General features: G+C 60.4%; 1 protein-coding gene across 4 annotated transcripts in view; it reads left to right on the top strand.

Annotated features, from left to right (window-relative positions):
* ARHGAP27 (Rho GTPase activating protein 27) overlaps window positions 1-12,669 on the top strand; it is a 31,363-nt gene extending 18,694 nt beyond the window's left edge. Inside the window, exons 3-17 of one of the 4 annotated variants that reach the window (XM_064583545.1) lie at window positions 3,902-4,333; window positions 4,604-4,786; window positions 5,032-5,112; window positions 5,185-5,268; window positions 5,632-5,699; window positions 6,026-6,116; window positions 6,598-6,702; window positions 8,388-8,486; window positions 9,366-9,471; window positions 9,617-9,724; window positions 9,819-9,917; window positions 10,079-10,156; window positions 10,240-10,374; window positions 10,529-10,634; window positions 10,742-12,665. In XM_064583545.1, the coding sequence (XP_064439615.1) occupies window positions 3,902-4,333; window positions 4,604-4,786; window positions 5,032-5,112; window positions 5,185-5,268; window positions 5,632-5,699; window positions 6,026-6,116; window positions 6,598-6,702; window positions 8,388-8,486; window positions 9,366-9,471; window positions 9,617-9,724; window positions 9,819-9,917; window positions 10,079-10,156; window positions 10,240-10,374; window positions 10,529-10,634; window positions 10,742-10,919 (1,953 nt within the window). In that variant the 3' untranslated portion in view covers window positions 10,920-12,665. Of the gene's footprint in view, window positions 1-3,901; window positions 4,334-4,603; window positions 4,787-5,031; window positions 5,113-5,184; window positions 5,269-5,631; window positions 5,700-6,025; window positions 6,117-6,597; window positions 6,703-8,387; window positions 8,487-9,365; window positions 9,472-9,616; window positions 9,725-9,818; window positions 9,918-10,078; window positions 10,157-10,239; window positions 10,375-10,528; window positions 10,635-10,741 lie in introns of all 4 variants that reach the window. The other 3 variants (XM_045888724.2, XM_054510769.2, XM_045888725.2) reach the window with 3 other exon arrangements.
* The last annotated feature ends 3,126 nt before the right edge of the window (window positions 12,670-15,795 follow it).

The raw sequence follows: 15,795 nt of genomic DNA, 5'->3' as shown, positions 1-15,795 counted from the left end.
GGACATCTCCCAAACTTGGGGGACCCCTCCCTTCTTTCCTCGTTCCTTTTCCAAGGCCAGATAGGCATGTCTGTGGGGGGGCTGCAGAGGGACGCTGAGAGATGGTGATCAGCTTGGGGGAAGAGAGGCAGGCCGGCCACCTGCTTGTGGACAAGGGGAGGGAACTGGAGATGAGGGGAGTGCTGGGGGGCCGGGCAGCTGGTGTGGTGAGAGCCAGAGCCCCTCTAGGCTCTGTCCTCTGGCCTGGAGGGGGGGGGGACCACTTCCCCTTTCCTACTGGTGTTCCCCGTGTCGCTGTCGTGATTGGGGTCTGGGCCTCAAGAGCTACTGGTGCCCTCATCAGGGCCTTGTTGATGGGCTGTGACGGGTGTTGTCTGGGCGCCCAGGAGTTGTGGGCCGGGGTAGCAGGCCCTGCTCTAACTTGGGCGAGCTTCCCCTTGGAGGCCAAAAGGGACGGGGGGGGGGCGGGGAGGTGCTGGCCCCACCTGGCTTCCAGTCTGATCCTGGCTCTGCTAGGAGAGGAAAGTGCCTCTATCTTAGCACTGTGGGGGCCCTACAGAGGGTTCTAGAGTTTGAAGGGGCCTCAGGGCTGCTGCCGTCCAGCTCCCCGCACAGGGCTGCAGTGTCGCTAACGGGGGTGGACCCTGCCTGCTCGACCCCGGGGAAAGCCCCTGACTACCTCCCGAAGCAGCCTGTGTCTCTAGGGCAGCCCCAATCCTTAGAATGGGCTTCCTTCCAGGGGGCCCTGCCCTGCCCCCATCTGGCCTCTAATCTGCAGTCTGGAGCCCCACAGTGCGACCCTCCCATGCTGGGGAGCCTAAGCATCTACCTCCTAGATCTGCTGTATATCCTCGAGGGGTGTTCCTTGTGCAAGATCCCCCTCAGCCTGACCAGCCTGGGACTCCCCGTGGACTCCTAGCCAAGACCAGCAGCCTGCAGGTGGAAATCTCCACTCTGAACAGCCTGGCTCCTTCCTTAGCTCATCCACCCCCCCACCCCACATATGACCTTCCAGCCCCTGTCGCAGGGATGGGAAGGCCACTGCCTCAGTGGGTCTAGCTGGGGCGGGCAGGAGGTGTTTTTGGTCATCTACCTTCCTCTGCCCACTGCCTCCATCCCATCCTCCCAAGGAGTCTCCTGTGCTGAACCTCATTCCCAGGAAGCCCTCGTTCAAAGCTAACTTCAATCTCTCCTGTAGTGGGTGTGCGCGTGTTGGTTGTTGCTGAAGTGTGGCCTGGAGTTGGCTTGCGTACTCAGGCAGTAAGTCCCTTTGGTGGACCTGCTGCCTGCTTCAGGGCATTGGGCCACCTGCTGGAGGGCGACTGGGGTCAATTATGTCATCCTGGGTCCAGCCCTCAAAAAACCCCTGCCTTTGGGGTCAGAGGAGGTAGGCAGAGGGACGGACAACCAACAGGCCAGCAGGGCAGAACGCTGCTGGACCCTCGCGGGGGATGAAGAGAGTGACAGCAGGCTAGGTGTCTCTCCTGAGGGAGAAGGTCTCTCCCAGGAGGCTTGGAGTGGAGCTGCAGAGGAGTGGGGTCTGGGTAGGCAGGTAATGAGAGCGGGGGGTTTCCAGGCTGAGGGACCCCTGGAGCAAAGGTCCAGAGATGGGAAGACGGCTTTTGTGTTTGGGGGAGGGTCCGCGAGCTGGCGTGGGTGGGATCCAGGATGCTCAGGGGGCTGCAGCTGGCAGAGAGAAAGAAGTGGGGTGGAGGGTCCTGCCTCAGCCACACAAGAGCTTGTGGGGGGAGGGAGGGGAGTGAGGAACTGGTGTACCCAGCTCTTCCTGGTCCCCCCCCCAGGTCTGGGACCTGCCCCCCGGTTGGTCTAGAATACGCTGCTTGTCTGAGAGTTTGTCTCCTTGCTAGCAGTAATTATCATGGACGTGCGTGCATTTCACTCATCCCCCCCCCCCGCTCCCCAACCGTTTACACACGCTGCCCAGTGGGGATTTGGGTCCCTTTGTTCACTAACTGCATTCCCAGTGCCTAGAACAGAGCCTGCACTGGACAGGTGAATCTTTGTGGGACACATGAATGTGGTTTTGGGCACCTACCTAAGACCGGGGAGAGGCCACCTTGACAGGACTCGCTTCCCCTCTTGGGGAGCTTACCACTTAGCGAAGGCATCAGAGCAACAGAGGGACTTCTGTGATTAAAAAAGGGGGGGCGGGGGTGGTTATTATACAAAATTTTGAGAAAGGTTTAAAGAAAAAAATAAATAAAAACAAACCCAATCCCTATAATCACACTGCCCAGAGATAACCTCTGTTAGCATTTTGGGGGGTTTCTAAAAAGACATAATTGGAACTATATGCTGTTCACTGTGTTGAAATCTGCATTTCCCATGTCGCATTATATATTCTTAGAAACAGTATTGGGGCGCCAGGGTGGCTCAGTCAGTTAAGCGTCTGCCTGGTTAAGCATCTGCCTTTGGCTCAGGTCATGATCCCAAGGTTGGGTCAGGCTCTCTGCTCAACGGGGAGCCTGCTTCTCCCTCTCCCTCTGCCTGCCCCTCCCCCTGCTTACTCTCTGTCTTTTTCTCTCTCTCTCTCTCTCTCCCCCCCACTGTGTCAAATAAATAAATCTTAAAAAAAAAAAAAAGAAACAGAATTAATCTGGGGCACCTGGGTGGCTCAGTCTGTTAAGCACCTGCCTTCGGCTCAGGTCGTGATCTTGGGGTCCAGGGATGGAGGCCCTCCCCCCACATTGCATCAGGCTCCCTGCTCAGTGGGGAGTCTGCTTCTCCCTCTGCCCCTCACCCTGTGCTCTCTCTTACTTGCTCTCTCTCTCTCAAATAAATAAATAAAATATTTAAAAAAAAAAGAAAAGAAAAGAAAAAACAATATTTATCTTCTGGTGCTGTTCTGCTGGCTGGGGTTTGATAGTGTAGTTATCTATCCCTGTGGCAGGCTGAGGGTGCTAGGCCGTAGTAGGCACACTAGAGGAATCTCGGGGAAAGGCCTTGAACCTGACACCTGAGCTGAGTCCTAAAGAAGGAAGTGGAGTTGGCCAGGTGAAAAAGGGGTGGGGATGGGCTGAGGCCCAAGACACAGCCCAGAGGGTGGGGCCTCCAGCCAACTCCCTGCTACTAGAGCTTAAAGTTCAAGGCAAGGGGTCAGGAATGACAGGAAATAAGGTGGAAGACAGGCAGGTGACAGACGCCTCTGGTGCCCTGGTGCCCTGTAGACTTTGCCCGGCAGGTGGCAGGGAGCAGTGGAGTGTTGAGTATGACCAGACTCATGTTCTGTGTGACTGAACCCTCCAGCGCCCCCCTGCTTTCCTTTGGACAGCAAGAGGGGCTCATCTTTCCTTGCTCCTCCTTCCTCCCTCCCATCTGGCTCTCCTCTCTCTTTCCTTTCTCTGCAGTTGATTCTCAGGCCTGCAAAACCCACGTTCAGGAAGTTTCAGTCCCAGATCCAGAGGTAGTACTGATTCCAGTCCCAGAGCTTTCAAGGGCCAGGAAGGAAGGAGGGGTGGGGCTGCAGAGTGCTGCAGGGCCCTGCCCCGGTGTGACCTGCAGGGGGAGGAAAAGGAATGGGGCCCAGGCCATTTCTCTATTCCCGCCCAGCCTCTGATTCGCCCCCTGGAGTGCAGAGTCAGTGCACAGCTGGGAGAACTCGGTTATAGATATTTTATTATTGTTCATAAATAATTAATGTAACTGCCCTGTGCATCTGGGTCATTTCATACTTGGCAATGCACTTTCAAGAATATTTGCTCATTCTCTCTTCACTACAATTTCTGGAGCGGGCAGGACAGCCATTGTGCAGCCGGCGGAACTGAAGCCGGGGGTACCCTAACTTGCCAAAGGTCACCCAGGAGGCAAGTCAAGTGGCCGAGTCGGGACTGTGTGACCCCGGAGCTGCCCTGAAGGTCACGTCTCCTTCCTCCTCCCACAGGTGGACGACCCCCCGGAGGAGCCCGTGTACGAGAACGTAGAGCGGCAGCCTTCGGTCCCTTCGCCGGGCGCCAGCGCGCCCCCCCGGCCCCCGGCGTGGGAGACGCACACGGACGCGGGCAGCGGGCGTCCCTACTACTACAACCCAGACACGGGCGTGACCACGTGGGAGTCGCCCTTCGAGGCTGCTGAGGGCGCCGCCAGCCCGGCCACCTCCCCGGCCTCGGTGGGCAGCCGCGAGAGCCTCGAGACCGACTGGGGTCAGTATTGGGATGAGGAGAGCCGCAGGGTGTTCTTCTACAACCCGCTGACGGGCGAGGCCGTCTGGGAGGACGAGCCCGAGGACGAGCCCGAGGACGAGCCCGAGGACGAGCCCGAGCACGAGCTGGAGATGCAGCCGGGCCTGAGCCCGCTCAGCCCCCGGGAGCAGAGGGTGAGGGGGCGGGACCTGGCCCGGGGTGGGCGGGGTGGCGCCCCGAGGGTCTCAGACCCCGCCTCCCGCCCCCCGCAGCCCCCGGGAAGGAGGGAGAGGGGCGGGGCCTGGCCGGGGGGCGGGGCGGGGCGGCTCTGAGGCCTCAGACCCCGCCTCCTGCTCCCCACAGCCCCCAGACTGCTCGTGGGGGCGAGGCCTGGTCTAAAAGGGCGGGGCCAAGGGTGCGTACTGGCTCTGAGACGCTCTGACTCAGGCTTCTGCTCCCTGCAGCCCCCTACGCCGGAGACGGATTACCCCGAGTCGCTGACCGGTTACCCGGAGGAGGACTATTCCCCGGTGGGCTCTTTCAGTGAGCCTCGGTCCACCTCGCCTTTGGCCGCGCCCCCCGGCTGGTCTTGCCAAGTGAGCCCCGACGGGCAGACGCTCTACACCAACCACTTCACCCAAGAGCAGGTACGGGCAGCGGGCACATGTGCCCGGACAGCCCCCCCTCCCCCCCCCGTCATTCCTCCACCTCTTCTTCACTAGTAGCTCACCTTCACACCATAAACCAGCTCCTGGGTGGGCTCCAAGACACCCCCTTGCCCGCGCCTGACCCTCCAAACCCCTTGGGGTTATATTGGGCTCTGGTCAAAGGGGAACTTTGCCTGCCGTCCACTGAGGTGGGCTGGGAGCCCTGACCATCCCTCTCCCGACAGTGGGTGAGGTTGGAGGACCAACACGGGAAGCCCTACTTCTACAACCCAGATGACGCCTCAGTTCAGTGGGAGCTGCCCCAGGTAACCCACTGGGAAAGGGAGAGTCTTGGGGAGAGGGGACGGGATTATGTATGACAGTGTCTTTCTCCTCAGGTTCCTGTCCCTGCCCCTCGAAGCATCCACAAATCCAGCCAGGACAGTGAGACCCCAGCCCAGGCCAGCCCACCTGAGGAGAAGGTAAGGGAAGGAGCATGTAGGCCCCGGCAGGGCCCCCACAGAAGAAATAGGGGCTTCCTGAAGGTTGAGGGGGCTAGGCCGGGGCCGGGCATGTCTCCCCCACAGGCCCCAGCACGAGCCTGGGCTGAATGAACCTGGGTCTGGGTCATCCTGGCCCAGGGCTGGGGGAGGCTGGGAGCTGGGAGGAGATCTGTCCTGCTGGCTGGCGTGAGGGCAGGGACCCCACCAGCGCCAGCAGCAAAGAGGGTTCGGTGGTGACTCAGGCCCAGCCTGTAAGGAGTTGCTGGCTGTGGAGGAGGCTAGCCTCTGCCCCCTGTGGCCCAGCCTGTTAACTTGCCTCCTCTGTCCCCTCGGCTTTCTCAGACCAAGACTCTGGACAAGGCCGGCGTGCTCCATCGCACCAAGACGGCGGACAAGGGAAGGCGGCTCCGGTGAGAGCCCAGCGGCACCCAGACCGGGGCGCGCTGGGCCTTAACGCTGACATTTACTGAGCGCGTTCTGTATGCCAGGCTCTTGTTAATCCTCATGGCAACTTTCTAAGAGGTCCCATGAGGACCCTGAGGCACCGAGAGATAGGGGCTTGCCCAGGGTCCCTTGGCTACCAAGTATTAGAAATGGGAGTCCAGTGCTCACCGTTGGATGCCCCAAGCCAAGCTGTGTTCTTCAGCTCTGTGCCCTGCTCCTGGCGCTGGAAGGGGCCCTCAGCCCAGGGCCAGATGCAAGCCTGGTCACCCCCCACTTCCCCACCCCCACCTAGGAAGAAGCACTGGAGCGCCTCCTGGACGGTGCTGGAGGGTGGCGTGCTGACATTCTTCAAGGACTCAAAGGCCTCAGCTGCAGGCGGCCTGGTGAGGGCCAGACTCCCAGGACAGGGACCCCCCCATCTGCTCCTGACTCCTATGGCTCTTTACCTGATCTGGCTTGTCAAAGGCTAGATCTGCGACAGTGGAACATGAGTGCCGGGGGAGCTGGGCCTTGGCAGGGGGTGACGACAGCAGATTCAGCCCACGACAAGCACTTCCAGCCACCCTGGACATGGGGAGCTGTCCTTGAGGGTGGCCACTTCAGCCTGGTGGGCAGGCAGACTAGGGACCGGGCACGCCTGCTCCCGGGCATGAGGGCTGTTCTCCTTTCTCCTTTCCTCTCCTGGGTGGGCAGGCAGCAGAGGACCAGCCAGCCCAGGACCTCTGGGTTCCAGGAACCCTTCCCCATCCTGTCCTTGAAGCCAGGGGAGCCTGGTGGATTGGAGCCAGGAGCCCCGGCAGGCCTGTCTGAGCTGAGGGCTCCCTCTAACTGTGCTCCCCTCAACCCTTCTCCCCTCTCCCACAGAGGCAGCCTCCCAAGCTCTCCACCCCTGAGTACACAGTGGAGCTGAGGGGGGCCTCTCTCTCCTGGGCCCCCAAGGACAAATCTAGCAGGAAGAATGTGCTGGAGGTGAGTGGTGGGGGTTGGGAGAAGGAGAGGGGGCTTACTGATGGCTTGAGACCCTCAGCAGGCAAGCCCCAAGAAGGGGGACCTGGGGAGAGTGGGACTGGAATTCTCAGGGCTCAAAACCAAAGTTGTGTCCACCTTGGGGATCCGTCCACGGTATTTCTGGCGTCACGGATTCTGCAGTTCCCTTTTACTAGTCCTTGGCCCCGGAGTGTGGTGAGAAGTAGGGGGTCTCTGGGGGATGAAACCCACGCCTGGAAGGACAGCCCTCATCCCAGACAGGAGACTCCCTGTCCCCTGCTACTCACTTTGACAGGTTGGAAACCTGCTCTGGCCGGTCAGAGCCCAGGTTCCAACTGAACTGGGTCCTCCATGAATAAACTGGGTCCCCAGTTTCCCAGGCTCCCCGAGCAGGAAGACTGGGACCAGGTGGGGCCCAGGCAAGGTCCCTCACGGTGCCACACCCTCCACTGTCCACGTGTTGTCTTGCTTTTAAACTACCTTTAGCCTCACCTCAGTCCCCAGAAGTTCTGAGGAAGCTCACAACAACAACAACAACACATGGGGAGCTGGTGAAATCCACTGAAAAGCCAGACCAGGCACAAGTTAGAGCAAGGGGTCCATGTGGAGAGGCATCGGGGACAGATGACGTACAGGGGCTATACTGTTGCTGAAAAAAATTAGCTCAGGTTTCCTGGTAGCCAAAGTGAAAAGAGAAGGAGGATCAGTTACGTGGTTCTTCTTGGGGGGGGGGGGGCTTTCCCCAATCTGTTGAAGCCATTTTTAGTGCACAGCTCCAGCCTAGGTTAGTAAGGGACCCTTGGAGCTGCTCCAGGTAACATGACAAAAGCCAAAAGCATAACCTCACAGTTCAGCTCAGAAAAAGCAGTTCTGCCAGGCCCTTGAGAGTTTTCTGAAGATCCACCAAGCTTCATTCAGTTCTAGAAGCAGCGTATCCACAGAGCAGGGCTGGAAAACCAGATTGATCTCCTGAGCTGCTCTCATCAGGAGGTCTGGAGCCTTTTCCCAGTTGTCTTTTCTGACAAGAACCGGAAGGCAGATGGGACTCTTGGAAGCTACTCAAGCTGTTGGAAAGGCTGACAGTCTTGAATGGAAATGGAGGAGCCCCCGCTTCCACTTCCTGGCTGGCAGGTGGCCATCCTGCCTCCACTCAGGGGGTGGCCTGCAGGCACCTCTAGGATTTTTCTCAAGAGGCAGCCCCACATTCTAGATCGTGGCCAGGTTACTTGGGCCTGGCAGATTTTCACAACAGGTCCTCCTCGTCACTCCAGAGTCACAGAAAACTTCAGTAATAGTCCTCCCAAAACAGCTGGTTTGGACAGCTCAGCTTGCCTGTGCATCTAGCAGGATGAATGTTCTGGGAGATAGATTGCTGAGTAACTAGCTTTTCCTTCTGTATGAAACCTTCAGATAGGAACAGATTATGTTTTGAGAGGGCCTGGGTTTGCCCATCTGTAACAGAGACTGTCTCTTACTGCTTTGAATGAGGCGGAATGCCTTGGCCTGGGGTGAAGCCCTTGCTCGACTGTGCTCTCAGTTCCTGGGGACAAGGACAGATCATCTCCACCATTTCTGTATCTCCCCTCCCCGCACCCCCTACCACTGAGGCCTGGCCCCAGAGCCGACCCGGGGAGCCAGAGATGACTGAGTGACTCCTGTCTCTCCAGCTGCGGAGCCGAGATGGCTCAGAGTACCTGATCCAGCATGACTCCGAGGCCATCATCAGCACCTGGCACAAGGCCATTGGCGAGGGCATCCAGGAGCTGGTAAGCAGAGCCTGGGGCCTCCGGGGCTGGTGGGGATGGGATGGCCAGCCATTATGCAGAACAGAGTGTGGGTGAGTGCCCCTCCCTGCAGATGCAGGCCCCACTCAGGGCTGTGTGGCAGATGGGCTGCTGAAGAAATGGTCTTTCTTAAGTAGGCAAATCCAGCCTGTGGGGTTGGCCCTGCAGGAGATCTCTCCAGGTCGGGGTGGGGGGCACATCCTAGAGGAATGTTCCACTTCAAGGGAGGCAGGCAGAAAAGGAAATCTGAGAAAGAGCCTCAGGCTGGAATGACAGGCTAAAGCCAGAAGGGAACATTTTAAAGGCTTGGATTGAAGAGTCTGCTGTTGTTTAGGTTCAAAATATTCATTGCATAACTAGAGATGGAACAGGCCCCCTCTGACAGCTCTTCACCTGGAAGCAACCTGGGGCTTTTTGAGCCTCAATTCCCTGGGAGCCAACACTGAGTACAGAGTTTGGCTGTATTACTAGAGGTAGGAATCCAGGTCGAGGGCGGTGATGTGATTGTTGGCAGTGCTGGGGCCTCAGCTGAAATTTTAAGTTCAGAACTCAGAGCCACATAATTGAGGAATGCTGACCTAGTGGATTGTGTGCAGAGGGTCTAGGAAAATATGGGCAAGGGGGGCCAGGATAAGAAAGACCGGGAGAGAGCAGGATGACTGTCTCCAACACCTGAAGGGCTCCATGCAGCTAAGGGAGGTGAACGTTCTGAGGTTCCGCGGTAGGAGGTCAGGGGTGGAGAAGGGAAGCGTGAACTGTGCTTGGGAGTCATCGGGCCGGCTGGGAGGGCACTCGGGGCCCCTCACGCTGTCCCAGAAGCCCGGCCCCAGGCCCTGCTTCTCTGAGGCCGCGTGATTCCAGTCCGCAGACCTGCCCCGGGAGGAGGAAAGCGAGAGCAGCAGCGCGGACTTCGGGTCCAGCGAGCGCTTGGGAAGCTGGCGGGAGGACGAGGCGCGGCCGGGTGCAGGTGCGCGCGGGGGGTGGGGGGGGGGGTGGAGGGCATCTCCCGGGAACCGGCGTCGCGGGGGAGGCGGGGGGTGACGACCCGGCTGGGGCCAGCCCGGCCAGTCCCGGCGCCACCGAGTGACCCGGCCCCGCACTCCCCGGCCCAGGTGCAGCCACCTCGGAGAGCGACCTGAGCAGGGTCCGGCACCGGCTCCGCTGGTTGCTGCTGAAGCGGCCCACGCTGCAGTCGCTGCGGGAGAAGGGCTACATCAAAGGTACCCGAGGGAGTGCGAGCGCGCGGCGGGGGGGGGGGGGGGGGGGGAAGGGGGGGGCTCGGGGCCGGGCGGCGCTGACGAGCCTCTGCCCCAGACCAGGTGTTCGGCTGCGCGCTCGCCGCGCTGTGTGAGCGCGAGAGGAGCTCCGTGCCGCGCTTCGTGCAGCAGTGCATCCGCACCGTAGAGGCCCGGGGTAGGCGCGGCGCCCGGAGGCCTCCCTCCCGGACCCCAAGACGGAGACCCCTGGGGTTGGGGGGCGCGGGGAGGGGGGAACGGGAGCCCCTGAGTGGGACTCCGAGCAGGAGCTTTAGGCCCCTCCCGCTCAGCCGAGGTCAGCGCCTCCCTCTGCCCCAGGGCTGGACATCGACGGCCTGTACCGCATCAGTGGAAACCTGGCCACCATCCAGAAGCTGCGCTATAAGGTGGACCACGGTGAGGCCCGGCTCCCGTCCCTCACCCCAGGGCCTGACGGCACCAAGGGGTGCTCACCGCCTCTTCCGCCCCCCTTGCCGCAGATGAGCGCCTGGACCTGGACGACGGGCGCTGGGAGGACGTCCACGTAATCACCGGGGCCCTGAAGCTCTTCTTTCGAGAGCTGCCGGAGCCCCTCTTCCCCTTCTCGCACTTCCGCCAGTTCATCGCGGCCATCAGTGAGCGCCTGGGGGAGGCGGGGCGGGTGGGGTAGGGATGGGGCCGGCCTGCCGCCCCCGCACCCCCTCGGCCGGACTCCTCCCCCCTCCCCCGCCACCGGGACTCAGCCCCTCTGTTCCCCGAGCCGAGCCGACCCTCCCTTCCCTTCCGCAGAGCTGCAGGACCAGGCCCAGCGCCGCCGCTGTGTGCGGGACCTGGTGCGCTCGCTGCCCGCCCCCAACCACGACACGCTCCGGCTGCTCTTCCAGCACCTGAGGCGGTGAGCCGGCGAGCCGCGGGAATGGGGAGGCGGGTGCGGGCGGACCCCCACGCGCCCTCCAGCTCCGGGCCCTGACGCCGCCCTCCCCACCCCGCTCCCCGCTGCAGGGTGATCGAGCACGGGGATCAGAACCGCATGTCCGTGCAGAGCGTGGCCATAGTGTTCGGGCCCACGCTGCTGCGGCCCGAGACCGAGGAGACCAGCATGCCCATGACCATGGTGTTCCAGAACCAGGTGGTGGAGCTCATCCTGCAGCGCTGCTCGGACATCTTCCCGCCGCACTGACCGCGGGCCGCTGCCCCCACCCCCCGCGGCTGGCGCTGCGGACCCGGGACTGAGGGCGGCGACAGTGGTCCTGCCTTGGAAGCCGGACGGTTGGAGGCCGCTTGGCTGGACTCCTCTGTGAGACCCTCCGCCTCCCAGCGATCCCCAGGCCGAAGTGAAATCTGCACCCCTTGGTGCAGTATGGTGACCCCTGGTGGGCAGTTTGCAAAATGTGATTTCCTCCCCCCCCCCCCCCCCCCCGCCCTGGCCTGTCCCGTTTGGGGCTTACTTGGGTTCTGGTCTTCATTACAGCGACACCTGCTGTGTGTGAGAGAGAGAATGCGCTGGGGTGAGAGTTGCTTTTCCGGGGCGGCTGGCGCTGGGAGGAGGAGTGTGGGTGAGGGGCTTCTCGGCTTCTCCAGGCCTGCACCTGGCGGGGCCTTCAAGGACAGCCCGTGGGGACCGAGCCCCGTGTCAGTCCCGGAGCAGTCGCCTACAGCGCCCCTGCTGCCCAGCCTTGCCTCGGGCCTCACCCCCACCTGACACTCTCCGCCGCTGCCGGGGGGCCATTCCCATCGGCTTTCCGGGCCCGGCCGCCGCCCTCCCCGACCCCTGGGCGCTGTGTGCGCGGGTTCTTCATCCTCAGTGTGTGCCCCGCCCTGGCCGCCTCCCCCGCACCGTCCCCACGCACGATCGCAGACAGGCAGGCAGCGGTGGCGGCAAAGTGACCCGTTCAGGGTCCGTCCAGGCTGCTCTCACACCAGGCCTCCTGGGAGGGCGCGGGCAGTCCTTTCAGCTGCGCCTCCCCTCCAGGCCCCCTGCACAGCCCACCCTGGGCCCCCGGGCAAAGCGAAAGAAACTGCAGCAGGAGGGTTCTGTCTGGGCCTGGGGAGATCCTGAAGGCGGCCAGGGAACCCGCGGCAGCTGTGTTCTGGCAGGGAGGGGAGACAGCACTGGCAGGAGCCCCCCAGCCCCTCTCAGTGCCTGGCTGTCCGGCGGCCTGCCGGGTGCCCACCTCGTCCTGAGGAGCTACGAGAGGCCTGCAGGGCCGGGGGAAGGCGGGTACGGCCTCCGGAAAAGGAAGCGTGAACCCTGGGGCCAGCCATGCCCTTTCCCTCCTCACACACAAACCACCTCAGTTTCTGGGTCCGGGCCCCCCGCCCCACCTACCGTTTGTCTGTTCGGCAAACAATAATAGCTACTATTTATTGACATTTGCACCCTGCCAAGCGTTTCACTTGGATCATCTCGTTTGTCTCTCACAGCCAATATTTATTATCTGCTCTTCTGTGCCAGGCACAGTGCTCTGGGGCAGGGGTACTGCGCGTGCGGACCCATGCCCACCCCACATGCCAACAGGGCCGGGACACGAGTACAAAAGGAGGCCTCACGCCATACGTGGAAATACTGTAGTCACAAATCAAGTTATAACTGTTCAATAAAATATGTTCTATTCTCCTACTTTGACAAATATACTTTCGTGGTGACCTAGAAGACGAGGTTCCAGCCCACACTTCCTTGACCCTTCTGAATTCTGTGCCCGGGCACGTTGGCATGAGAAGAGCAGCCTGCCCCTTGTATCTGCCCTCAGAGCCATCCTGCCCCAGGGGAAGGCCGCGTGCACACATGGGGACAGTCCAGTCCACTAGCACAAACTGCCACGTGTCCCCTGCCCCCTGCTGCCCCTCGGCCACCCCACATGGCCCACCCTTCAGGGAATGGGCTTTTGGGGCAGGGACTTCTGCGGTCTTGCATATCAGGGGCATGGTCCAGAGGGAAGGGCCTGGGCTCCAAGAGGCCCCACAGGCTCCTCATCCTGTGGGGAGAGGGCACAGACTGAGAAGGTCAAGAGTAGAGCCTTCTAAAGCGGGGGACGCGCAGCAGGGCAAGGGTTCCTCACCCCCAGGTCTAAGGACAGAATGGGACAGATGTTAAACAACGGATTACTTGGTTACATTCCTGTGTACAAAAGTAAGAGAAAGTGCAGGGTGCTCTGAAGGTGGGTCGCTCGGGTGTCACTGTCCCTCAGGAACCTGAGATGCTTCTGCAGAAGCCCCATCTGGGCCCAGCACTAAAAAATGGAGAGGAGTTGACAAGGTGAGGAATTAAGGGAAGTGTGTCTAGTCAGAGGGAACAGCATGTGCAAAGGCTCTGCGGCGGGAAGGCTCGTAGAGAGAACAAAATCTGCAAAGAGCCCACACAACCCGAGAGCATGGGGGCGAGGTGGGGCTGGAGAGGCTGAGGGGGGAGAGGGTGTGCAGGGCCTTGTGGGCCACAACAAATGGGGGTCTGTGGCAGGACAGCAGGCGGGAGGCCTTGGGAAGTGTCAGCTCCCCCTGCACTGTCTGATCCCCAGGCTTCTGACACTGCCAAGGCCTTGCTGAGCAAACCATGTAGCAGCAGGCGAAGAGGTCCCAGATTCATCATATTTTGCCACCAGGAAGAGCTGCAGAAATCACCCACTGCCAATGAGGAAACTCCTAGAGAGACAGTATCATAACTCACCGGCGGTCACGGGGCAGACGGCGGCAGAGCCTGCCCGGAGCTTCGTTTGCAGCCTGAGGGCCACCAGACGTGCGGCCTCAGCCGTGAATCCTCAACACCGCGCACAGTGCTCACTGAATATGTTTGGAATGAGTTGGATTTTGTGTGAGACACAAAGATACATAAAAATAGTATCTGCCCCCTTGAAGCACCAGCCGGTTGGGGGACAGAGCAAAAAATAAGTGCGCAGTGGATGAGGGCTGTCCCAGAAGCCCCTCTCCCCAAGCCTGCCCCCTCTCAGCAGATGCTCCGGACCCTCCTACAGCCTCGCATCTGCCCCCGAAGCTGGCCCAGAAAAGGCCAGCGGTGCCCACCTGGTTGCCAAGTCTGACGGGAGCACCCGATCCTCATGCGAGTGGACACGTGAACTGCCTGCTGTCCCCCCATGAAGCTCGCTGTCCCTTTGCCTGCAGCATCAGGGGTCTTTGCCCACCCTGGTAAATAGTGATGCCCGCTGGGTTGCAGCCTCAGCCCATGGCCCTCTCCCCTCCACCCTCCCTAAGGGCCCTCATCCATTCCATCCGGGGGACTCAGGCACCAGGCCTGCACACGGGTCACCCAAATCCCTCACCAGCCAGGACCACTCTCTCCTGAGTTCCAAGTGCAAATGGCCACCTGCTTACAGGACAGCTCTGCATGGATGGCTGTCGGACACCCTGAGTGCAACCTGCCCGCAACGAAACTCCGGGCCCAGCCCTTCTCCCTGTTGTGAGGCATGGCCCCTCCGTTGACCAGAGTCTCCTCCCCACTCCCCCAGAGCCAGTCAGCCACCCCGTCCTTACCTTCCGCCTGTAACTCTTCCTGGGGTCTGCCTCCCGTCCCCCTCAGTCTCTCGCCTCGGTGGCCCGGTGCTCTCTGAATGGGCTCCTCTCTTCCAGGTTTCATCCTCCACCCAGCAGCCGTCTGACCTTGTCACTTCGGCAAGTGGCCTCCAAGGCCATTCCCAGCCCGTCTCCCACCTCTTTGCACACGAGCTGTGCCCCTGTCTATAGCTCCCAGCCAGGCTGTCCCAGCCTCAATGCCAAGGGCTGCCAGTCACCCTGCCTTCCTCCCTTTCACCTGCCTGACTCCTCCCCCTCCTCCCCCTCCTCGCCGCAGCTCACCACTACCACCACCCACCTCCCCCAGCTCTCAGCACCCTGGCCTCCCCGCTCTGTAAGTGTGTTTCCATTTCGGGCCCTTCCCCACTAGGCTCTGGGCCAGCATGTCTTCACCGCTCTCTTTACGGCCAAGTAAATGCCATCGTGTGGAGACACCGAATTTCTTTCTTCATTCATTCATTGATGAACATTTGGGTTGTTTCTACTTTTCTGCTATTAGGAATAATGCTGACTATTTCATGTACGAGGTTTTATGTAGACACACAGTCTGAGCTCGGGCCGCCATCACAAAATGCCATAGGCTGGGTGGCCTAAACAACAGAAATGATTTCTCACAGTCCTGGGGCTGGAAGCGTCAGATCAGGCCGCTGGCATGGAGGGGTTCTGGTGAAGGCTGGGTTCCTGGCTTGCAGACGTCTGCCTTCTTGCTGTGTGCTCACATGGCAGAGAAAGAGCTCACCTCTGTCTCTTCTTTAAAAAAAAAAAAAAAAAAGATTTATTTATTTTGGAGAGAGAGTGCACGCAAATGCAGGGGAGGGGGCACAGGGAGAGGGAGAAGCAGGCTCCCCACTGAGCAGGGAGCCCTTCAAGGGCCTAGATCCCACGACCCTGCGATCATGACCGGAGCCACCCAGGTGCACCTCTTCTTACAAGGACACGAATCTCATCATGGGGGCCCCATCCTCAAGGGCCCTACCTCCCAGCACCACCATATCGGGAGTTAGGGCTTCACATATGAATCTGGGGGGACACAAACATTCAGTCCATCCATATATGTTTTAATCCCCCTGGGCACACACCTGGGAGTGGAACCGCTCAGTCAGATGGTCACTCTGTGTCGAACGTTGTGAGGAACTGCCAAACTAGAGTTTTCCATGGTGGCTGCACCATTTTACATTCTCACAGGCAACGTGAGAGGGTTTCTGTTCTCTCCCACTTTCTGCAGCAGCTGCTTTGGGGATTCATTCTCCTCAAACCTCCGGCCCTCCACACCTCCTCCTCTCCCTCTCCCGCTCCCTCTCCGCTCTCTCTCCAGAGGACCTCACCTCTACCTCACAGAAATAATGGAAACGCTTCACATCCCACCAGCAGAGCTCACAGCCCCCTCACCACATCTTCCCTTGCCTCCCTGCCCCTGGTACCTCGGAGCAGACATCTCTCCAGGACACAGTTAACCTCTTCCCTTTTCCAGAAATTATCCACCACCATGGCCACCTTGCTCTGCTCCTCATTGAACTGCTGTCTCAGGCGGA

The sequence above is a fragment of the Mirounga angustirostris genome, unplaced genomic scaffold (assembly GCF_029215605.1).
Source record: "Mirounga angustirostris isolate CCGP_5_RB_7025 unplaced genomic scaffold, mMirAng1.0.hap1 SCAF_17, whole genome shotgun sequence".
Classification (NCBI taxonomy): domain Eukaryota; kingdom Metazoa; phylum Chordata; class Mammalia; order Carnivora; family Phocidae; genus Mirounga; species Mirounga angustirostris.
The sequence above is the reverse complement of the archived record's forward strand: the minus strand, read 5'-3'. Positions and strand labels throughout refer to the sequence as shown.